This window comes from Bolinopsis microptera, chromosome 11, assembly GCF_026151205.1.
Source record: "Bolinopsis microptera isolate Bmic1 chromosome 11, MBARI_Bmic_1.0, whole genome shotgun sequence".
Lineage (NCBI taxonomy): Eukaryota > Metazoa > Ctenophora > Tentaculata > Lobata > Bolinopsidae > Bolinopsis > Bolinopsis microptera.
In genome coordinates this window covers 13,611,365-13,633,366 of record NC_087082.1, presented here as the reverse complement: position 1 = coordinate 13,633,366, position 22,002 = coordinate 13,611,365, and the positions used below count along the sequence as shown (strand labels likewise).

Below are 22,002 nucleotides of genomic sequence, written 5' to 3'. Positions count from 1 at the left end.
AGAGAGAGAGAGAGAGAGAGAGAGAGAGAGAGAGAGAGAGAGAGAGAGGGAGAGAGAGAGAGATACGGGGAAGTTCTGCAACTGGTTAGGAACTTCCTAACCAATCCATTGTATGTATAAAATGTGGAGAGTATAAAGAGTATTAAAATACTTAATGAAATCTAATTATAAACAAATAAGTTCGACGTTCTTTAATCACTAATTCTCACGTTTTATTAATACTTACTTTAAATTTGTAATCTACAACATGATCTGAGCCAAAACTGGGCTGAGGACGCACTTTATGTTGTTGTACACAAGGAGTCACTGACGAGCTAACCTCAAGAAAGTTGTTCCGCTGTAGAAACTAGAAAGAATATACTCTCAAAAACACTAAAGAATATGATAGACACAATCCAGATTGTCATTGGGAGCTTTAGTTAAAGTCTCGCACACGCAACAAATTAGATATTGCACAAATAATCCGGTGAACGCTCTTTTTAGCCTGTAGGCTACTGCGTACCCCGGTTACTCACAAATTCCGAACTCTCCATTTTAAATTTTAATATTCAGTACCCTTCACTTGCCACATATATGATTAATTATTCTCATCATTCACCATAAATTACAAAATGTATTTAATTCTGTCTAAGTGAAAACAGGGTAAATGAGATATAGTAGTGATACAATATATTATGTGAGAGTAAATTACAATTGTATAATTGATAAATGTGATTAATTTGAATTTGAAATTTGAATTTGATTAGTTGTAATGAAAATAGACGATACTGTAAACGGTAGATCCACAAATGCTGACACTTACTTGCCATCGGTACCACATAATATTGTGTAATGTCTATCTTATTGGAAAGGGCTAATTTGGTTTTACTTGAAGACAGTGCAAGGAGAAGTGACCTACTGATGTGCAAAAACAGGTTGGCTGTAATATCAACACTAATTAAACTACTAAGGGCTCAGATCGATCACTTAACTGACTATATACCAAACAGATATGTAAACTATATTATATTATATAAACTATAATACATTAAACAACCAGGGAGGAATGTACTCACGAGAAGTTTGCCTTGTAGAGTTCGTAGAGATAACACTATTTTTACCCCAGCCAGATTTTCATTATTGTTTGATATTGTCCTCAGTGCCCGCAAACATTTCAGAGAACAAAGAATAAATGTCCCCGAAACCGCATGAATCATACATAACATGAAGACTTTGTTGTAACTTTGTATGAAAAGCATTAATTAACAATTATTTGTGTTGTAGGTAAAGCAAATGAGAAGAGGTATAATTTAAAATATATAGTACATTATTTTTGAATCACCCTGACATATATCGGTCTTTATACCTTTATTCTTTAGTTATACCAATCTTGAAGGGTAACAGAGTCTACACCTCATAATACTGTCTCGCCATTCCCTCCAGGACTTTATACGCATGAGACATTAGCAAAGGTAAGGTATCTCCTTTACCTTACCGCCTGAAGCTGATATTATATAATCATGTTGTAGTAAAAACATGGAAACATGTCTTGGAAAGGACGATTAATGTAGACCTTACACACACGACGAAGGTGCACTATTAGTTCAGGCGGCGGCGGGATCAAGAGCTGTTTCCACTGGATAAACAGCTCGCTACAGATTGTATCGTTCTGTTGTAAAATGGGTTTTGGGACAAGTGTCAGAGGGTATATTATGATGATGGGAAGTCAATCACTGTGGTACATCTTTAAAACAATTTTATTGTGTGTGGCCTCATCCTGTTATCGCTGCAGGAAGTGATACAATCAGTTACAACGTACATTCAATATTCATGTAGCCAAGTAATTTAATAACAATAAAATAACTTAGTCCTTAAATAATTTAATGCAACAATCTCAGCTCCGTATGGGCTGATTGTTCTATTTATAGTGTTGGAGTTGTAACTTGTAAGATAGCACAACTTCCAAAGATTATGCTGTGCGCTAATGAGCAGCTTTCAAAGCTATTTTTAATATAATATCGGCTGTTATTTAAATGAAATATGGAATTTTTGCATTTGTTTTGATCAAAACATTAAATATTAAATATTAATCTATACTACTGTTCATTCACCATTTTCCATAATACCTTAATTCAACCATTGTTTTTATTTTCTTATTATATTACTTATTTTCTTATTAAAGATATGAATTTTTACATTTTTACCCGTTTTACCTTTTTTACGATACAATGAATCTTTCGACAAATGACATGAAGCCATTATGTAATATGTATTTCACAATAAAACCTAAAAAATCTTGTACATAGTGGTTGTTAACCAGCTACTAACCAGCTCTTAACCAGCTCTTAACCGGCTCTTAACCAGCACTTAACCAGCTATTAACCGGCTCTTAACCAGCTCTTAACCGGCTCTTAACCGGCTCTTAACCGGCTATTAACCAGCTTTTAACCAGCTCGTTTGCCCTATACTATTAGCTGAAGCGAGCAACTCTCCCTCGTTGTTACACTGTCACAATACTTCACTGGTAATTTACAGTAGAACGTTCCCTCACTCTCCAGTAGATGTTAAATATAACAACACAGTGAGAGACTAAGAAGAATCAAACTGCATGTAAACTCTCTCCTTCTCCCCTTACCACCTTCTCTTTTTACACTCCCCACCTTCAATACAAGCGCTGCTATCTACCATACAATACCTTCTTGTACAATGTTCATAAGACCTGCTGTACAGTTTTATCTAGTATTAAGGTATGTGTTTCTATAATGAATAAACATCGTTTGCAATCGTATGATTGTGGCATGTCTCGCAGTTTGTAGTTCTAGATATTGAAATCATACAATAATTATAAATTCTTTGGCATTTATGTGAGCGGAATGATAATATTATAGTGCATAATAAACAGTATCCTACTCTGCATGGTACTGAATACAAGCATCTGGTCTCAGCAACCAAATACAGAGTGACCACGTGTTATTTGTAATACGTTATAATGTGTTGTGATATTAAATAGCTGAATAGAGAGCCACTTGATCTTTCCAAACATGATTGTATAATGCTCAGGTTCCCAGAACTAAGAAGAATTCACCAAGACGTAAAGATATATGAGGAAGTTGTTAAATTATGATAACGTAGATTTTAGTATTAGTAACATTACGTACCCGGTACCCCGTCTTAGTCTCGTTGAAGCAGTTTCTATAATCTCTATCTTACTGTGCTGAACAGTGAACATTACTGGAGCTCAGCTTATGATTCTTCTGAGGAATCTGGACAAAAACCAACATAGTGAGTGATCTACATAACGCTACATCAAGCACTCATTTAATTAACTTAGATTAACTAAAATTAACTCAATTAAAGACAATAAAGCATTCAAACAGGTCATTATGGGGGTAAGAGTTGAATAAGTTTAAAATAATAATGAGTTCTGGTTCGGGTACGTTCGAAATATTATCATAAAATCATTATTTCATTAATTATTCACAAAATCTATTTAAAGCTCACATCGGAGTAGATAAAGGCATCTCAGTTAATCTACATAGCACTCCATTACTTTACAAAGTTGTACATGACGCACAGCAAGCGTTAGTTACACACCGTTAATACGAGAAACTATTAACCCAGGATTCAGAGGATTGAGCACATATTTTTAATACCAATAAATATCACGTGATATACCAATTATCAGGCCACACTTCATGTGAATTACACCACCCCAATTAATGTGGTAATCGAGTTAGCCGGTTGAGCAGGCTTTTGTGGAAAAAGAGTGGTAATTTGTCAAACCAGCAAAACCAGGGTAAAGAATGTGGTGACATTTGGAAAGATAGCTATCTTGGAACGCTGAGGTTCTACTGATGCAGATTGTAGATACTTTTAAACCTTGGCACTAATTTCAGGTTAATAATTCCGACAAACATGTCACTCTTACCACACGGATCCCTGGCCACTATATATAAGAAGCACACGATAAAGAACTATTCAAAGCTCTGTGTCTCCCACTGGTTACACTGGTCACGTGATACATATTAAAGTTAGGGGGACAAGAGCGATATTCAGTTGCAATGTCACGAGTCAAACATAGCTGACAATGTGTAGCAGTAGCTGGGTCGCCTCACACGTCTTTTGTGATAATCAGTTGATTAGTAGCTTAGTAGTAGTACTGAGTTTCTGATAAAATCTTCAATGTTCTTGTCTGGTTAGAAGGGAGAAAGAGGTGGGAAATGAGCTGTTTATTGATGAAGTTATTGGTAATTAGTAATTAGTAATTATTGTTTTTTAAGAGTGACGTGATTATGTATCGAGCCATACTGAGTACCTGACACCACTCAAAAGTGCACTGTACATCTTTGCTATATACAAAGATAACGTCATATTAAATCTTTACAGTTGTCAGTACTTTTATTGTGTTTGAGTTTATTATAGAAATCGGACTAGACTGGAACAGTGAACAGATGGGTTCTGAAGAACTCATCCAGCAGTGCAAGATAAAAATAGCTACTTAGATCTCTCACCTCCTGATCAAACAGAGGCCCTTCAAAAACACAATATCTCACGTTTTAAAACATTTTATTATTTGAAGTCTTCATTCACACACACACACACACACACACACACACACAATGATGATAATATGTTAAAACATGATAAATTTTCCGAGCTCTTTATTGACAAATGATCATATTATCATTATATTATGTTAAAACACGAAAGCACGTGCAAAGACAGCCGACTGGAGAGATCAAAGGGAGCTTTTTAAATTTGATGTATTTGAGAAATGACCGTGAGATAAGATGGTGGCTTTCACCGAAACACTGTAACGAGTTAAGCAGAATTTTTACCCCGGCTGTGCTAGACAACCATTCAGAAAGTGGTGTGGATATCACGTGGTATAAAGTAACCAATAAGAAGACCGGATCTCAGGTCTGAGGTTGTTTCGTTTCTGGGGAAGTGGTCTCGTCTGGAGTTTGGAATATTATATTAAGGTCTTTGAGGATACGAAAGTGATCTAGGTCTGATGTATTAGGTAGAACTCGCACATTGGCCATTTTACATCCTTTTGAAGATGTTTACCAAGGGTAATAAAAAACCAGAGAATAAATGGTTGCTCCTATGGTTTAAAAATCACAACCTAAATATTGGACTTTGTTTTTAGTTGGAGTGATCGCAGCTACTCTAAGAAAGAGTTAACCATTTTTAGCAATGTACACTCATCTACATCCGAACCTCTCGGAAAATTACTTGCGAAATTACAGTGATTCTCCTTAAATTTACCTCGAGCATCGTACTCAAAGTAAAGAAAGGTTTCAAAACCTCACAAGGGAAACAGTTATCTTCAATATTAGAAAACTGGGGAGATGTACTTGGATATTTGGATTTCGAATGGTTTCTACTTTTTCTCTCAGCTGGACTGTAGCAAAACCCTCCAGACTAACAATAGAATAAGGGTAATTAACAGGGTGGTAATAGGATATTAAACTGCTACTTCTAGGGCATTACCAGGTAGTATTACCACCCCATTACCATGGTAATGGGGGATTGTATCACTTTCTTTCTAAACCGACTAATGCTCAAGATCTCCTGCTTCTACAGTTCAGCGTCACAACTCACAGGAATTTGACCACGCCCAATGAATCCTGACATAGAGTTAGTTAATCTAACGGAGTGATCGTTAAGAGCTAGAAACACGACCAGGGGGTGATGCAACGTCAATTAATGTCAATTAATGTCAATTAATGTCAATTAATGTCAATTAATGTCAATTAATGTCAATGTCAGTTTTGCAAAATTTTGGAATACTGACATTAATTGACACGATATTTTTCGACCAGAGATTATGTAGTTCTACCATATTTTTAGCACTTTAGAACGTTTATATCATTAATTTATTCACTACTATCACATATGGAAATGTGAAATGTGAAAAAATTCAGATCATTAAACAATAAAACTAAAATAATACGGTTTCCCGAAATTTAATTTTCTTAAATGGGCGTGGCCATCCAAGGGCGTGGTTCTCAACATCACCAGAACTTAAAACCCACATTAAACGAAATGCCTTCATGACATTTATATTTGAGTAACGAATCTTAAACAGCTAACATTACTCCTTCATACTAAAAAAGCCGATTCTAGATATTTTACCTGTATAAGAAACCAATAAAATATGGGCGTGGCCGGTGGGGACCGAAGATGGAAGAGTTGGAAGCTGACATTTTTTTTTGTGGTCTTTGAACCTAAGGATCAACAGATAAGAACATACTCATAATTATTCAAGGACATTTTGTTTTTTTGAACCGGTCTATCTTACATAGACGTGAATATCTTGAATATTTATCGAATAATGATAATCTCAAATTTCAAGACATATTAATGTCAATTAATGTCAATTAATGTCAATTAATGTCAATTAATGTCAATTAATGTCAATTAATGTCAATGTCAGTTTGGGGTTTTTATGGAATACTGACATTAATTGACGTTGCATTCCCCCCCACGACCACTTCCATCGTATTGTTCTGTGCACGTTAAATTGACTGCACCTCACGTGACATCACACGTGCAAACAAGTCCTAGTTTTACCATGGCCTTGTGTCTCCTTCTAGACCAGTAATGCCATAGAATTGCCAGCCTGGCATTCCACAAATCATTACCACCCTGGAAATTACCAGGTAGCCCAACTTTTCATTACTAAATGTCTCACTTGCAGTCAACTCCTCCATTACCAGTCTAGAAGAACACACAATCATTAGCTGACAATATCCAGAAGTTAGGAATTGAGGAATTCGAGCTCACAGCAGTCCTGGTACACACGTAATAATAAAGGGCGTGGCCAGGGAGCAACAACAACGTAAGGCAGCTGTAATTACATTTCGCAGGCACAAACAGTCAGTAAAACTAATGTTAAAGGGATGGGTCTAATTTAGGGTAGCGCCGCGCGGCTCTTAATACGTCCTCTCTCAAACTATAGACTTAGATACCTTCACAAAATTACTCCGTCTTATTTAACTAATTACACTGCATTGTCTCCAACCATCACACAACGGGTGGGAGTCTTAGCAGCTCACAGCAGGGGTCCTTTGTGAACCTCTACACTCACCAAGTGTATTATATAATGAACTATTGAATATCACTGTGAATGGCAGTCTACATGATCTCTCTCTCCCTCGAGTTACATGCTGTATTTTACATCGCTCTGGGAGGTGTCGTAGTGTGACCTTTAAATAACACTGATGAATCATAGAAACATAGTACTTGTACCACTAATTACATAATTACAGTTCATAACTACTTAATGACTTTATAAAGGAGTGAGAGCACGTGTGTAAAGAATGTGAAATAAGAAACAGCAAGTTGTCTTTAAAATGTCATGAGTTTCACAATACCTGAACTGTTTTGGCATGTATGACTTATGGCAAAAATAGTGTAAGGAGTGGAAAGCAAAAGACAAAGATCGTCGCAGTTTAAGGGTCTTTAGCTAAACTGTCTTGAGGATTAACATAATGCTCTCTCTAATACAGCGTAAGACATTGTGATCTGAGATATTCGCTATAAAGCTATAAACCAACTCTTCCATGTTTCTAGTTTCTACCATTGAAAGTAAAATGAGCTCTTCAAAGCAAGGGTTGTCGACGTTCCAAGATCACGTTTATGTTATTATAAGTTCTAATGGACTATAAATTTGATATTACCAGCATGGTACCTGAACCAGGAAGGATCTCATTAATAAAGAGAAAAAGGGTTTAATGAATTAACAGGAGACAAGTAGACGGTTCAAACTGCACGAGTCATATTATTATCATCTTTTGTCTCATTAAGTCGTTCAGTAGATAATGTTCAGTAGATAATGACACAACATAATATTCGTATTATATACTGGAGAGAGGGAGAGAGAGAGAGGGCTGAGATCTTGAACAAGATTAACCTTTTTTGTGTTGACCTGCTGACAGCTAGTAGCTAGCATTAACTGGCACAAACATTAACCACTGTACTACATACATAAAACATAACACATTTTAACACGGCATAACAAATAAAACATTACACTCGATTATCTGTCGTTATGTGCAAGTTATGCTCGCGATCCACAGCAAACTCGCTCATTCCAGGCACTGTGAGTCTGATATCTGGCAACATGCCAAGTTCCAGATTTAGACTGGTTTGATTGGTTAGATGGCAAGCATGGTTTGTTAAGCACTGCTTTACTCAAAGCGTTCATTTAGTCATTTATATTTTACAGTGAGGTTTCAAAGAGATTATAATAATTGGCTGCGGGGGAGATATTGTCATTAGTCGTATCGCTAATGTCTCATTGTAAACAACAACATTAACTCTCCCATTCGTTCTAAAATATCCCAATCCTCCTACCAATGAAGTTTAAATACTCAAACAAATTCAGGAATACTCAACCAAATTCAGGAATACTCAACCAAATTCAGGAATGTAACACTTCATTCCCACTTCCTAGATGATGCTATTTTTACCGTCCTGTCGGCTGTCATTGTCACAAGCATTTTTACCATATAATGGCATTTGAAGCACTTTGTAACGTTATCAGTCTATATTTGGCAACACTGCGGTAATCATTGTTACAAAGCTTTTAATACGCAGTTCGGGGGGGGGGGGGGGGGGGGGGGGGGGATGACACGCGCACATACAGACAAATTGAGATAGTGCTCGTCACTCTTGTAAGACAGGCCGGTCACTTTGCTTAACTCCTCCTTTCACCGTCACTCAAGGTATCAGTTCTCTTCTTCAAACTATTCTAGATCCCTTGTTACAACGGTATTCTTTACTCTTCACACATCTTTCCATCATGTCAGACTACTAATAATAGATACACTACATCAGTGCTGATATGTCTCTCCATCTAGATAACTACTACAATGACGTTATGATTTATAAGAGTACCAGTAATCACTAACTACCAATAATTACTAATGACCACCACCAGCACTAAGCAGCACTAAGCGCACAGTAACACATTAACCTGTATTCCACTATTCCCGCTACCCCAACACAGCTGCTGCTGCACAGAGAGCACAGCACAGCTGCAAGTAATAGGATTATCAGTTATAATAATATATTATATAATACTCCGTACCGTGCTCTTGCGTAACATTGTCTCGTAATATCTCGTAATGTGCTCCACTATATAGAAGCTATTATCATTATTCAGAAGGGGAGGGGAATAAAACAATTACAATCATATATTAGGACGCAATGAAAATATAGAGGGCTCACAGGGCGGTGCGCTGCTACCTTTTCAGGAGTGAAACTATTAAGTTTGGGATAAAACTAGCAGTATTACGTGTGTGGCTTGTTTTGTGTGGCTGTGATCAATGTAGCTGCTTATTTAAACAACTATAGTTCTGTGGAGGTACACATCACATGATACAGACCAGCAGACTGTCTTCCTTCTCTGACGGGGTTAAACAATTAGAAGGGACGTTGGGAATGTTGTGTTGGTGCGCGCAGGCCAGCACGGTGGACAGGTTAGAACTGGTAGTGCTACTGACAGGTTACTAGGTTTCTAGCTGGTTACTAGCTTACTAGGTAACTAACAGGTTACTAGGAAACTAACAGGTTACTAGGTTACTAGCTGGTTTCTAGGCTACTAGCTGGTTACCAAAGTATTACAGTGGGTAGGTTAAAGCATATAATATATATTATAAGAATATGTCTCGAACAGTGTAGAAGATTACATGAAATATCATAGCTGTCAAGTACACTCTACTTTAACAGGTAGATTTTATTAGAAACTACTGGTAGATTCGGGGATTATCCAGATATTGAGGGAGTATCCAGCTCCTCGTCACAGTGAGGTCAGGTAATCGTATCTCATCTTATTAGAAATCTGATTTTTATTTCGTTGTGACGTCACGGAGACTATCTGGGAGACATTTCCCATGATTATCGTCGTATCATTATCGTTTAAGTAGTGAAAATAAACCCGATTAAAATCGTACAATTATTATTAAACGTCTTACCTCATTAATATTCAATTTATTAAACTCAATTTAATGCTAATTTATAATACTATGTTTTAGATATAAGAATAACTGAACAGTCTGCGAGTGAAAATCTTCCCAAAGTTTGTTATTACAATCATGAACTGATTTGAAAATATACGATCAGATGCCTCACGACAATTTGGACTATATTCATAATTAAGAGCTGTTAGTAAATTTAGATAATCATAGCTTCACGAATCTAAAGTCAATATCATAAAATAAGACGTATTTTTAATTTAATGACCAAAATTATTTATCTAAATGAATCAACAGATATTTGTGTGTTTTCCTTCGTGCTCGAATACAATATCATATCGATACATACGATTGGGTTCAATATTCTCGGAGTTATTCACAGGTAGAATATGATAATGAACATACCATTGCAAACATTGCAATGTTTGCATTGTCGGCGAAGTCTCAAAATGTGAAGCTGATAAAACACGTACTATACCACGTACTATACACGTACTAAACACGTACTATACCACTCTGTACCAGTGCCGATTACCTGAGCACTGAGCACAATATATTTTCTGACTCAGAATTATAAGGGTACTACGTTACTAGGTTACTAGCTTTACGTAAGTAACTACCCAGTTACTAGGTCACTGGTTAATAGCGCCGAAATCACGTACCACTGATATTTATTATTTAATGCACGAGAGGTGTACGTGTGTAATGTGTATTGTAAGTGGAACTCTACTAATTACTACAGATATCAGGCCGTCAGGTGACAGCGATCTTGATTCTTGAAATCACTCCAAGTGAGCTGCTACAGTCCCTACCACAAAAGATTCCTCTCTTAAAATCTTTTATTTCTACGAAGTTACAACAACTCTCCCTTAGAAGGGTTGCTGGTGCCATATTATAGCAGTGTAACAATGGGAAGCAACAACGTACGAACTCGCTCGGTCCCACTTTGTGTAGTTACAGCTCATTTTTAGTACAACACATTACCTCAAGAGGTCTTCTCAATAATTCAAGTGGCCTGTTTCTCTAGAAACTCCCATTTGTGTGTTCCTATATACTAATTTAACCAGTAGTAACTAGGGGACCAAACTGAACTGTAGTCAGGATGGTACCACATGGTTAGGCAACAAACGGCAAAAAGAGTCACCTATATTTACAGAATATTGCTCATAATTCCAGTACAGCTAATTGAATGACCCCTCATTATACCGGGAATAACCAGAGCGAGTATTGGAGCTGAAGTGTAGCCAGGTCAGGGTATATGGCCATGAACCCTCAGGGCGTGAAGTAAGGTGGAAGTCGCCTGTAGTATATACTGCTACATTATGTCACAGTGTGTATCAGTATTGTTGTGAGAGAGCTTGCGTGAAACAGGGAGGGCTATAATAATACTGGGTAGAGAGGAATTTATTTTCTCCCTTTGAATCAACCAAGCTAGATGATTTGTTGTAAATACTGAGATCAAACTATCAATCTACAGGCTATCGTCAAACATGTTGCAAGACGTCATCTTCATAATCTTCTTCATCTTCATAATTATACTAGGTAACTAGGGGTTCCTCTTAAGTTATCAGTATTGGTGGAGTAGACGGCGCGGGGTTCTCGTCGTTCAACCATGTTTCCGAATATCTCAACCAAATACATCACGATAATTCCCACAAATTAGTAACATAAAATTCGGTATGTCTTTTCAAAGTGCAGTCATGGTGGAGTATGTGATTTCATTTAAGAATGTACCACTTCCTGCTTGAAGATAAGCTTCCTTGTGATTAAATACTCGCTAATAGAATTTGAGAAGCTCTAAATACCATTGAGTACTTTCTCTACCACTACCAGACAGCAGTTAAAGTTCGGTCACGCATATTCTCTAAATTACTTCATTTGATGGCACACGTGTGACGTTAACTTAGAGAATAGAGATTGAAATATGCTCGGAATTTACGTCATGCCTTGTAAATGTATTGCCCACATGATAGTAGGAACATGCTTGGAACAAGACTTACGGATATCATGTATTTTCGATTTAACTATCAGTGAGTCATTTAGCTAACCGGGCATATATTGATAAACAATACAGTATAACTACTGTATTTTCAATGGGGCGTGGTATCCACAGTCCACCACGAAGACTAATCACTCGCAGCAGCAAAGAGCGATCATGATCTCAATCTTCAAGATTATAAATTAAGAGCTGCTTCACATGATCTCTGAACTTTAGCCACTTAAATCCTCAGAGAAGCAACTATAATGGTTATAATAACGGGCCTTTAAAAGAGTTTAAATAATATATTTAAATATCGTTTTACAACAGTCATTGCCCCTCAGTAACCTGCTGAGTGCTATTTGTCAGCTCACTTGCTACTCCCCTAACTATTAATATGAAGGTACTGGGTACAGCTCTTAACTTCAATCCAGTACATGATTTCATGCAAGTATTGCATGGATTTCTGAGAATCTCCTTTGCTTTTGAAGGGTGCACATATTCTTAGAATTGGTATGATGAATGATCTGGTTCTTAGTTCTTACTGTTCAGAGCGAGACTAATGATCTAAAGTTGTGAGTTAGAACAACAGTAACTACTTCTTACTGTAGCTCAAGTCTAGTAACATCATACAAGCTCTCCTTTTTAACTAACAGTACCGTTAAAACTAACAGCCGATCACCTAAAAGTAAACCTTACCCCCTTACAATGATCCTTAACCAGTAACCAGCTGTAACTAGTCATCTGATTGGTGAAACTTACTGCTGATTGGTCAGAATAAGAGTCGTTCTAACTTCTGATTGGATACAATAATTCCGTGTTAGAGCGTGAGTATCATGACTCATGTGTGAGCTATACAGTATACCGCCCCGATGACAGTGAACTGGTAATACAATGAGACATAGAAGAGACAATAGATGAGGGAGAAGTGTGATTTAACAAGAAAATATCAAGTGGGGCAGCTGGTGCAGTTTAAATAATATAGTGCAGTATAGTGTGTTATAGTGTAAAACTAAATATAGTGCAGTAAACACAGTTCCTTATAATAAGTATGATCTACCAAAACTACAAAATCATGAACTTGGGGGCAAAACAGCAAGTATTTTTGGATTTGTATAATTTACTCGTTAGTTTGTCTGACTTCCAAAGCAACCCTAGCCTTTTAATCATTCCCTGCACTTCTTTAGAAAAAACGTTCTATTTCAAGTGCATAATAGACTATTAAGAGTGAGCTTTCAAGCAAATTTGTCTCATTTGACGTTAGACGGTAAATACCTGCCGCCATTTCACGATCCGATATAAAATCAGACAGCCAGCCTTTTTGAATATTGTACGAGCGACCAATTTTCTTATTGAATTTAGATAGCGGGTCTAATAAGTCTGAACCTTGACATAAAGCCAGCTTTCCCAGAGAAAGGGCAATTTTTGAAATCGCTGTCACAATATATACTGACTGGTAACTCATGGTTACTGACTGGTTACTGACTGGTTACTGACTGGTTACTGACTGGTTACTGACTGGTTACTGACTGGTTACTGACTGGTTACTGACTGGTTACTGACTGGTTACTCCTGATTACACAATACACATGGTACATGTCACATGTCAGTTCGCGCTGACATCACCACCAAGATAAGGAAATAAAGCAGGGCTGAAGCAAACAGAATGAGCCCCAGTAACGTAGCACACAATGGTATGTGAGGAATGTAGGCAACACCCTTCACCGTGACTTAGCAACTGACCGTGTTACCTTGTTACCGTCTAGTGCATCTGGTAAGAGAGAATCACAAGAATTTGCTACACAGTTTAAAAGCTGACTGATCCCAAAATTCCGGACATGGGCATCTGGAATTCTGGCAATCGTCTTTAATAATTATTAAGTTACTATTAATTTAGTCTGGCAATCGTCTTCAATACTTATTCAATTATTATGACCTTATTCTGGCGACCGCGACCGTCTTAAATACTTATGCACTTATTATTAACTTACTCTAGCAATCGTCTTCAATACTTATTCACTTATTTTGTGAATACTTGCTATATAAATACTGCAGTGATTGCCAAAATGCATATTGGCAGAGTTCATTAACTTCAGTGAGATGAACACCGTTAAGGGATGATGAGTTCAGTTTTGCGGGGTAAAAGCACGTACTAGAAGTTCCGATGTTATCTACCACAATATGTTGCAACGATTTCTTGGAATCAACACATAAAGCTTAGCACGTACAATTTTCAGCTTATAATCTTATACCAGTCTGTAGATGTGTCTGCTGCATTATAATATTAAATACCAAACTTCTACAAACTGATAATGTGTATATTTTCTAAATAGAGGCTGAACCTTTGTATTTGTGGCCCATTTAAAAAAGTAAAGCATGAAGGTGGAATTTACTAAATGCCCAAATGCCGAGAGGATGATAACCAGAGATAATGAGCTAAAACAGCACGAAGATACTGATAGGCACTAGGTCACTCTGGTTTGGTCTAGTTCCTCGGGCCGCACAATAAGGTGCTTGGTACGTATTGCGAAACAATAGTAGTGATATTAGTAATATGCTGGTTGTGAAAGATGTCGTTGACGAAGAGGTACAAACCCAGGTACTTCTAAATGGAACAAAAACAGTTGCCATGAGGTAAATAACGATAGACCCTGCACTAGGCACTCGTAGTAGCGATTATTTGTATCGTTAATGTGTGCAGAGACTTGTGTCTAAATGGACGGCTTTTTATGTATGTTCGCTATGATAAAAGATGACAAAGATTTAAATGGAAGTAGTTTTTGATGAATGATCATAATAATATGAATGGTAAGAAATATCTTGTGAATTGCGTGTATTAACCGACTGCACCAGCTAAAAGTGAGTCAGTAATTCTGGCGGATTGTTGGGTGGCAATTCGATGGTGGTAAAATGTTTTAGTGCAGCTGTAGTATAGGTCAGGCTGCATACATTTAGAAAGTATACTGTATATGACAAAGTAGAATTAGGTAATCCCCAGGACATGTGTCTGGGGAAGTGATGTTCAGTGTAAACTTTCGTTGATCTTCGGAAGAATAATAATAAATATATGATACACTAACATTTATTTGAAGATATAAAACAGAATCTGAATCATCATCTTCAGTGAACTATGGAGTTACTAACAGATCTGAACAACCAGATCAATAATACTATTATTTGTTGAGTGTAAATACTGTGAAACCCAACTGTGAGTCGCATTAAAACACACTTTTATAGTGGCAGCTCAACTAAAACTATATAACCAATATCATTCCAACACCTCTCATACACTACCTCATAAATATACACTCTATTAAGGTAAAGTGAACAGTATATTCCAATAAACCTGTCAATAAGGTCCCGTCTGTCTGCACTCTCCGCTAGTAAATTAACCCCACATACCAGCCCTCTACCGTTACTAGGGGTAACCCGGGGTAATCAGTCAGTAACCAGATAGTAACCAAGTACCTGTCTGCACTCTCACCACCAAATACCAGTCTTCTACCACCAAATACCAGTCTTCTACCGCTAAATACTAGTCTTCTACCGCTAAATACCAGTCTTCTACTGCTAAATACCAGTATTTTACCGCTAAATACCAGTATTCTACCGCTAAATACCAGTATTCTACCGCTAAATACCAGTCTTCTACCGCTAAATACCAGTCTTCTACTGCTAAATACCAGTATTTTACCGCTAAATACCAGTCTTCTACCGCTAAATACCAGTATTCTACCGCTAAATACCAGTCTTCTACCGCTAAATACCAGTATTCTACTGCTAAATACCAGTATTTTACCGCTAAATACCAGTCTTCTACCGCTAAATACCAGTATTCTACCGCTAAATACCAGTATTCTACCGCTAAATACCAGTCTTCTACCGCTAAATACCAGTCTTCTACTGCTAAATACCAGTATTTTACCGCTAAATACCAGTCTTCTACCGCTAAATACCAGTATTCTACCGCTAAATACCAGTCTTCTACCGCTAAATACCAGTATTCTACTGCTAAATACCAGTATTTTACCGCTAAATACCAGTCTTCTACCGCTAAATACCAGTATTTTACCGCTAAATACCAGTATTCTACCACCAAATACCAGTCTTCTACCGCTAAATACCAGTCTTCTACCGCTAAATACCAGTCTTCTACCGCTAAATACCAGTCTTCTACCGCTAAATACCAGTCTTCTACCGCTAAATACCAGTCTTCTACCGCTAAATACCAGTCTTCTACCGCTAAATACCAGTCTTCTACCGCTAAATACCAGTCTTCTACCACCAAATACCAGTCTTCTACCACCAAATACCAGTATTCTACCGCTAAATACCAGTATTTTACCACCAAATACCAGTCTTCTACCACCAAATACCAGTCTTCTACCGCCTGGTTTAATACATTCTGATCATATTCAGAGTACGTGCACGGTTGAAGCACTATAGCTAACTAGCCAATCACAGTAAAGAACTGAGGTAATCTTCCAATGAGAAGTGTGATCTCGTGTCAGATCAGCCAATAGGAGGAGATGAGCTGAGAGTAACCAGCCAATCAAATGAAAGCAATATAACCTTGTCTCGAAGTGGAATCACCCACGTGTCCAGACTATTCTTTTGTTGTAAAGTTATTAGGAACTCCAGTGCTCACCTCCCCACGTGATAGCTGCTCACCTTGGCACGTGACAAAGTTGAAGTACCAGTCCCCGCGTGTCACGTGTTAATGCACACCGCCCACGTGCCGTGACAGATCGTGCTTGTTAGCTGATACTGTACCAGTTAAAATGAGCAGGTTCAAACGTGCTTGACATAGGGGAAAGTATATTCATAGTTGAGGACTACTGCAATCTCATACCATTTCTCTAAAAAGCTAGATCATAATTCTACATACTATTATAGCACAGATAATCGACCGTGTCCAATAACTAAAATGTAAACCTTATCTAGAAGGATATCTTGGCCATGTAACAGGGACGGTTCATGGACAAGAAGTTACTGAAAACCGAACACGCAGACTCCAACCCGCCTGACTCAGCCTTGACCTCAGTTTCAACAAATTAGCCCACAATTATCAGTTACTCTGAACAAGTCACCAACAGTTATCGTTATAATGTGCATTTGTATTTTATCATTTAAATCTGATTAATCATTAACCATTATAACAGAGCACCAGCTTAGTAAAGCAGTAGTCGAGAGCTTTAATAAAGTTTTATAAATCTTTTAAAATCGTCTAGGATCATTAGATCTAGATGATCTCTTAAATCGGGGAATTAAATGCAACCTTTTTGCAATGATGGCACGCTTTAAACCTTCCTCTGCCCAGAACATGACCTAATACATTTTTAGATCCGGCTCGAGGTTTGATTAATGAGGCCCAGAGAGAGAGGGAGAGAGTCGAGACATTTTAAAGTAATCTGTAGCTGAGATCACAAAGTATAAATTATCACAGACCTCCACTCTAGGAGAAAGCGGCGATCATGATGTTTGGTCTTCAGTTCTAATTTCATCGCGTCATTACGTGAGTTTAATTAGCTTCACCACAACTCTACAATAATTTTTCGTGCAACGTCAAAAATTGCATGTTCATTTCGCAGCATGACGCAACCAGCATGAGAAGAACCATGTCACGTCTTAAAACATTTAAATTGTTCACAATTCGAGAATGTTCTCAGGCTAATTTAAAAGTTTCTCATTCCCCGTCACTTGCACTCTCAGCTGAATTTGATAGAATGTGACGGGAAATATGCTGATATATATATATATAACAGAGGAGGCTTAATTCTATTTCAGACATCAAGAATACGATTGATGGTACGTCAAGTAAATGAATGTGCAACATAGAGTCGGTGTTAGGTCCTCATGGGGTAACGTCATTACATTGAGTGTGGGGGAGTTTGGTTGGAGAGCTGCTTTAAAGAACTGTGGTGTTGCTGTAACTCTTTTATTTCAGTGATACACACGTCGATTGACCCGCTACTTTATTTCGGCGAAACAAATCTTTTATTTCAGTGATACACACGTTGATTGCGAAATCCACAACTTCAAACAACGAACATAGTAAGAGTGTAACTATCAGTTATACTAAGCTTGATTGCGAAATATGTGCGGAGCTACAAACAAACAAACAAAGTAAAAAATTAATCAACACTCAACAAATATTATAAAAAAATCTCTGAAAATCAACATGTAGGAAAAAAATAATCATCATGTGTCTTTACTTGCACTCTTTATTTCTGAATATGCCAGAACACAAAAATCAATAATAATAAACCATTCAAGATTTGTCAACACAGCCTCCCCTCAAACGCCCTTATAACTATCTCTCTTCCCTCCAGGTCCAAGCTTACTACCCTCATTAGGGATCAGAAGGGTGGAACCCTTCTGATTCTTCCTGATGTGTCTACAGTTCAGGTAGCCAAACACACCGGCTATCAAACAACACAACCCAAACAACACCCACAGTACAATAATGAATTGTTGCTTGGGTTTGAACACTTTGGCTTTGAATGTGTTGACCAGATCCTCATCCATGCCTCCCGTCTCCACGATGTTAGAGATAGGAACAAACCTGGGACTCTCCCTCAGGTCACCAAGATGAGGGAACATAGGTAGTTTCATTATCATCATGTTTGCTTGGAGTTGTTTCTTAGCTTTAACCAGAGCACCCGTAACCGGTTCCACCCACAGATTAGTGTCCATGGTCTCGTCAGCTGGTGCTAGTCCTGTTATCTCGTCCTGTAGCCAGGGTTCCGCGTCCAGGAAGGAGGGTTTAGAAGCAAATACAGGAGCCATCACCGCAGCTGTTAGGTTCATCAACCCATCAGGTCCGTACGCGTAGAACCCATCGTTCAGAGGATTGTTAGTAGCGTTCATCATTACGTACTTGGGTATCTTGTACTTGTACGTAGGCAGGGTCAGGGTAACATCCTCTTTAACGAACTCCAGAGGGTTAGCTCTGAAGAGATCATCCACGAAGGTGGTGATGGACTTAGTCTTGTCCAGGTTTGGTGCAAAGAACAGCCCTTCTGTGCCGTTTATCGTGGCTGCTTCATCTGTCTTCCAGTAAGGTAATTTTTTGTAACCCTGCCACGCTGTGTACTCACCCAGCTGGGAGATGTTCTTTCGTCCGGTCCGGATCTTGCTGATGGAGTTGATGTCTCGTTCGCTCATGTTGGCACAGAGCTGGACTCTGTCGTTGAGGTCCGGCATTGCTACTTTAAGAATAGTCAGGAACTTGTCAGTGTAGCCAAATACAACATCATTCACCGACCTGGGTGCGACAAAAAGTTACTAAATGTAACAACTATTCGACTGGGTCTGGAAAATAACTTGAACAGTTTGATTGATGATAAATTAAATGCATTATCTAGAAAATCGTTATAATAATTTAAAACTGACCTGGTCATGAATAGTGTTTGTTCGTGCTCCAGCTTGGCCATAGCAACAGCTCCCGCAATCTGAGCTTTAGTCCCACTGATAGTCAAATTATAAGCAACTCCCACGTAGGCCAGGTTAAAGGTAGTAAACAAATCTTTAACGGGATCCAGAGGAGCACTGCCGTTAGTTCTGTTGTTGTTAGTAGTATTGTAGTCGAACTCGTACCATTTCTTCTCTCCGAACCACAGCTCCTGATCGTACACCTCCTCTACGTTAACTCTTTCTCGGTACTCCCGGAAGTAGTACGGTCCTATAGGTTCCAATATGGGCTGTCCACCTGCTGTCACGTTGGCTTGGTTTGTCACGTTGTAGACTGTCACTATCTTGAAGATTGCCGGAGTGGGAGCCAGCCACTGGTCAAAACTCAAGGTCCCGTTTGTCAGGACAACTTGGCTGTTTACCAGGTCTTGGAAGATGATGGGGAAGAGGACAACAGTGAAGACAATCATGAAGATGGAGAAGACGGAGAAAAAGGTCTGGCAACAAAAGAAGCATTTAGCTCGGGGTTTTGCGGAGTCTTCTAGAGTGTTCCATTGGTAGGGACACGACATACCTTGAGGGGAAACTCTTTTTAAGTTACAAGTTGTGGTGTGGAAGGTATTTAGGTGATATTTCATCTACTATGATTTTGGGGTGAAATCTGTAACTTGTTGTATTGTACAGCCTTTCCTAAGAGATGTATATAGCCAAATTAATAAATTTAATATTGTCCTTTCTCATACAATTAATTAATAAAGCCTAGCTGTAGTTCTTATTAAACAAATTACCTACATAAAATGTGTAAACTAACTTATCCATTCTAAATTAGTCTCGTAAAAATATATTGAATTGGTGTTTAATGTCTATTTCCGAGACTATTTCCATTCTACCTACACTGTATGTGTTCTCAAAGAGCTTTTTCAAATCAATAATATTAATTATTATACACGCATAATATCATGCAGTGCATCATATGCAATAACCTGCACACATCTGTTTTACACAATATGAGAGATTATGTTGATTAGCTCGCAAGACGGGGTGACAAAAGAATAGACAGCCCGACAGGTTAATAGGATATACTGGATGGCTAATTTCGTAGATTAAATGACATATTTAAGATAAAATGACATATTTCATGATTGTTTTCAATTAAAATTGAGTGGCTGACAATTATATTTAGTAGACGATCAAGAGGAGTGTCGGCGTGTTTTTAAGATATGTTTTGTGGTGAAAGTGTCGTTTGAAGGTGTCGTGTGAAGGTCATTATGAAGGTGTCGATTCATGGTGTCGTTTAAGGGTGTCGTGACTTCTGACTGCCCGTTTCACAGAGTAATATTTGTTGTGTGAAGGTGTTTTGAAGGAATGTGTACTCAACAGCGTAATTATGTATTTGTGTTTGGTAATGTAAACAATGGGATGTGGCTACTATCCTTTGACAAGTTGCTGTTCTGATGTTTTATAATATTACAGCGTTTGTCTTATGAAAATTGGCATTGAGTATAACTTAAACATTAAAATATGGTGTGTGTAAAATATGGTGTGTGTAAAATATGGTGTGTGTAAAATATTAGATGTCGAGCGACGTTAAATCTGTCATGAAAAGTATTTTGGGCTGTAAAGTTTTTAAAGTTTTAAGTGTAAAAGCGGAAAATTACTCCGCACGAACACGAGTCACAAATCGAAACAGAAAGAAAGGATTTGAACGGAGAACATATTTGTAAAACTTGGATCATGTGACCGGACATACAGCCACTGTATTACAATTTACAATTTACAGTGTAATACAACATCAAAAAGTTATAAAGTCAGTACAGATAATGTGCTTCCTACCAAAAAGAAAGAGATAAAGGGAAAGAGCGCTGTATTTTGTAATATGATAACTACTCGTATGCCAACTTGTGATATGAGGTGATGAGGTCATTCGAACTCGTGATATTAAAAATCTAGCATAATCTTAATGTGTGTTTTAATGTTATCTTTGTTAAAATGTAGCGATTATATTGATATCTTAAAATAATCTTAAATATCTTAGAAATTTTGTTGATTACTGTGGCTATCTCTATAATCTATATCGATACATGATTACATCTTGATTTATACATTATATTGATATTAATCATTGATTGCTCTAAAATTACTGTCACCAATTAATTAATCAATTAAAGCTCCATCTTTAGACTGTCAATATTGTAACACGAGACCACCCTAATTTGTTAGCACTTCAATTAATGTTCTACACACCACTCTAACTTCAAATTACTAATTGCAATTTACATTCGATGATTGGATTTCTTAATAACAAGTGGATTCGGACCAGTAGAACCAGTATAATCGGTGATTTAATATCATCCAGTTCGTGACTGTCTGACAAGTTGGAGATATTCTAGTAACCAGTAACCAGTTCCCTGGTAACTAGTAACCAAGTAACCAGTAGAATCAGAGATTTTACCCGTATCAGATTTTACCCGAATCAGAGATTTAATATCGTCCATTTCGTGACTGTCTGACAAGTTGGCAAGAAGACCGTTCAAAAACTTAACTCAATAAGTCGATCTCGAGGCATAAAAAGTTGTATTTTAAACATCATTCTGGTTGTCAAACCGCAGCACTTTCGGATATTGTCAGTGATTAAAACTCTATAAA

At 37.6% G+C, this 22,002-nt stretch overlaps 2 protein-coding genes across 2 annotated transcripts in view; both read right to left on the bottom strand.

The window, feature by feature from the left end:
* LOC134822710 (uncharacterized) overlaps window positions 1-22,002 on the bottom strand; it is a 52,660-nt gene that overhangs the window by 12,426 nt on the left and 18,232 nt on the right. The gene's annotated exons all lie outside the window — the stretch shown is intronic.
* Window positions 17,961-19,958, bottom strand: LOC134822711 (lysosome membrane protein 2-like). The gene is made up of 2 exons (XM_063833911.1): window positions 19,339-19,958; window positions 17,961-19,210 (listed from the first exon to the last, which is right to left on the bottom strand). The coding sequence occupies exons 1-2, from the start codon at window positions 19,926-19,928 to the stop codon at window positions 18,241-18,243; spliced, it is 1,560 nt and encodes a 519-aa protein (XP_063689981.1). The 5' UTR covers window positions 19,929-19,958; the 3' UTR covers window positions 17,961-18,240.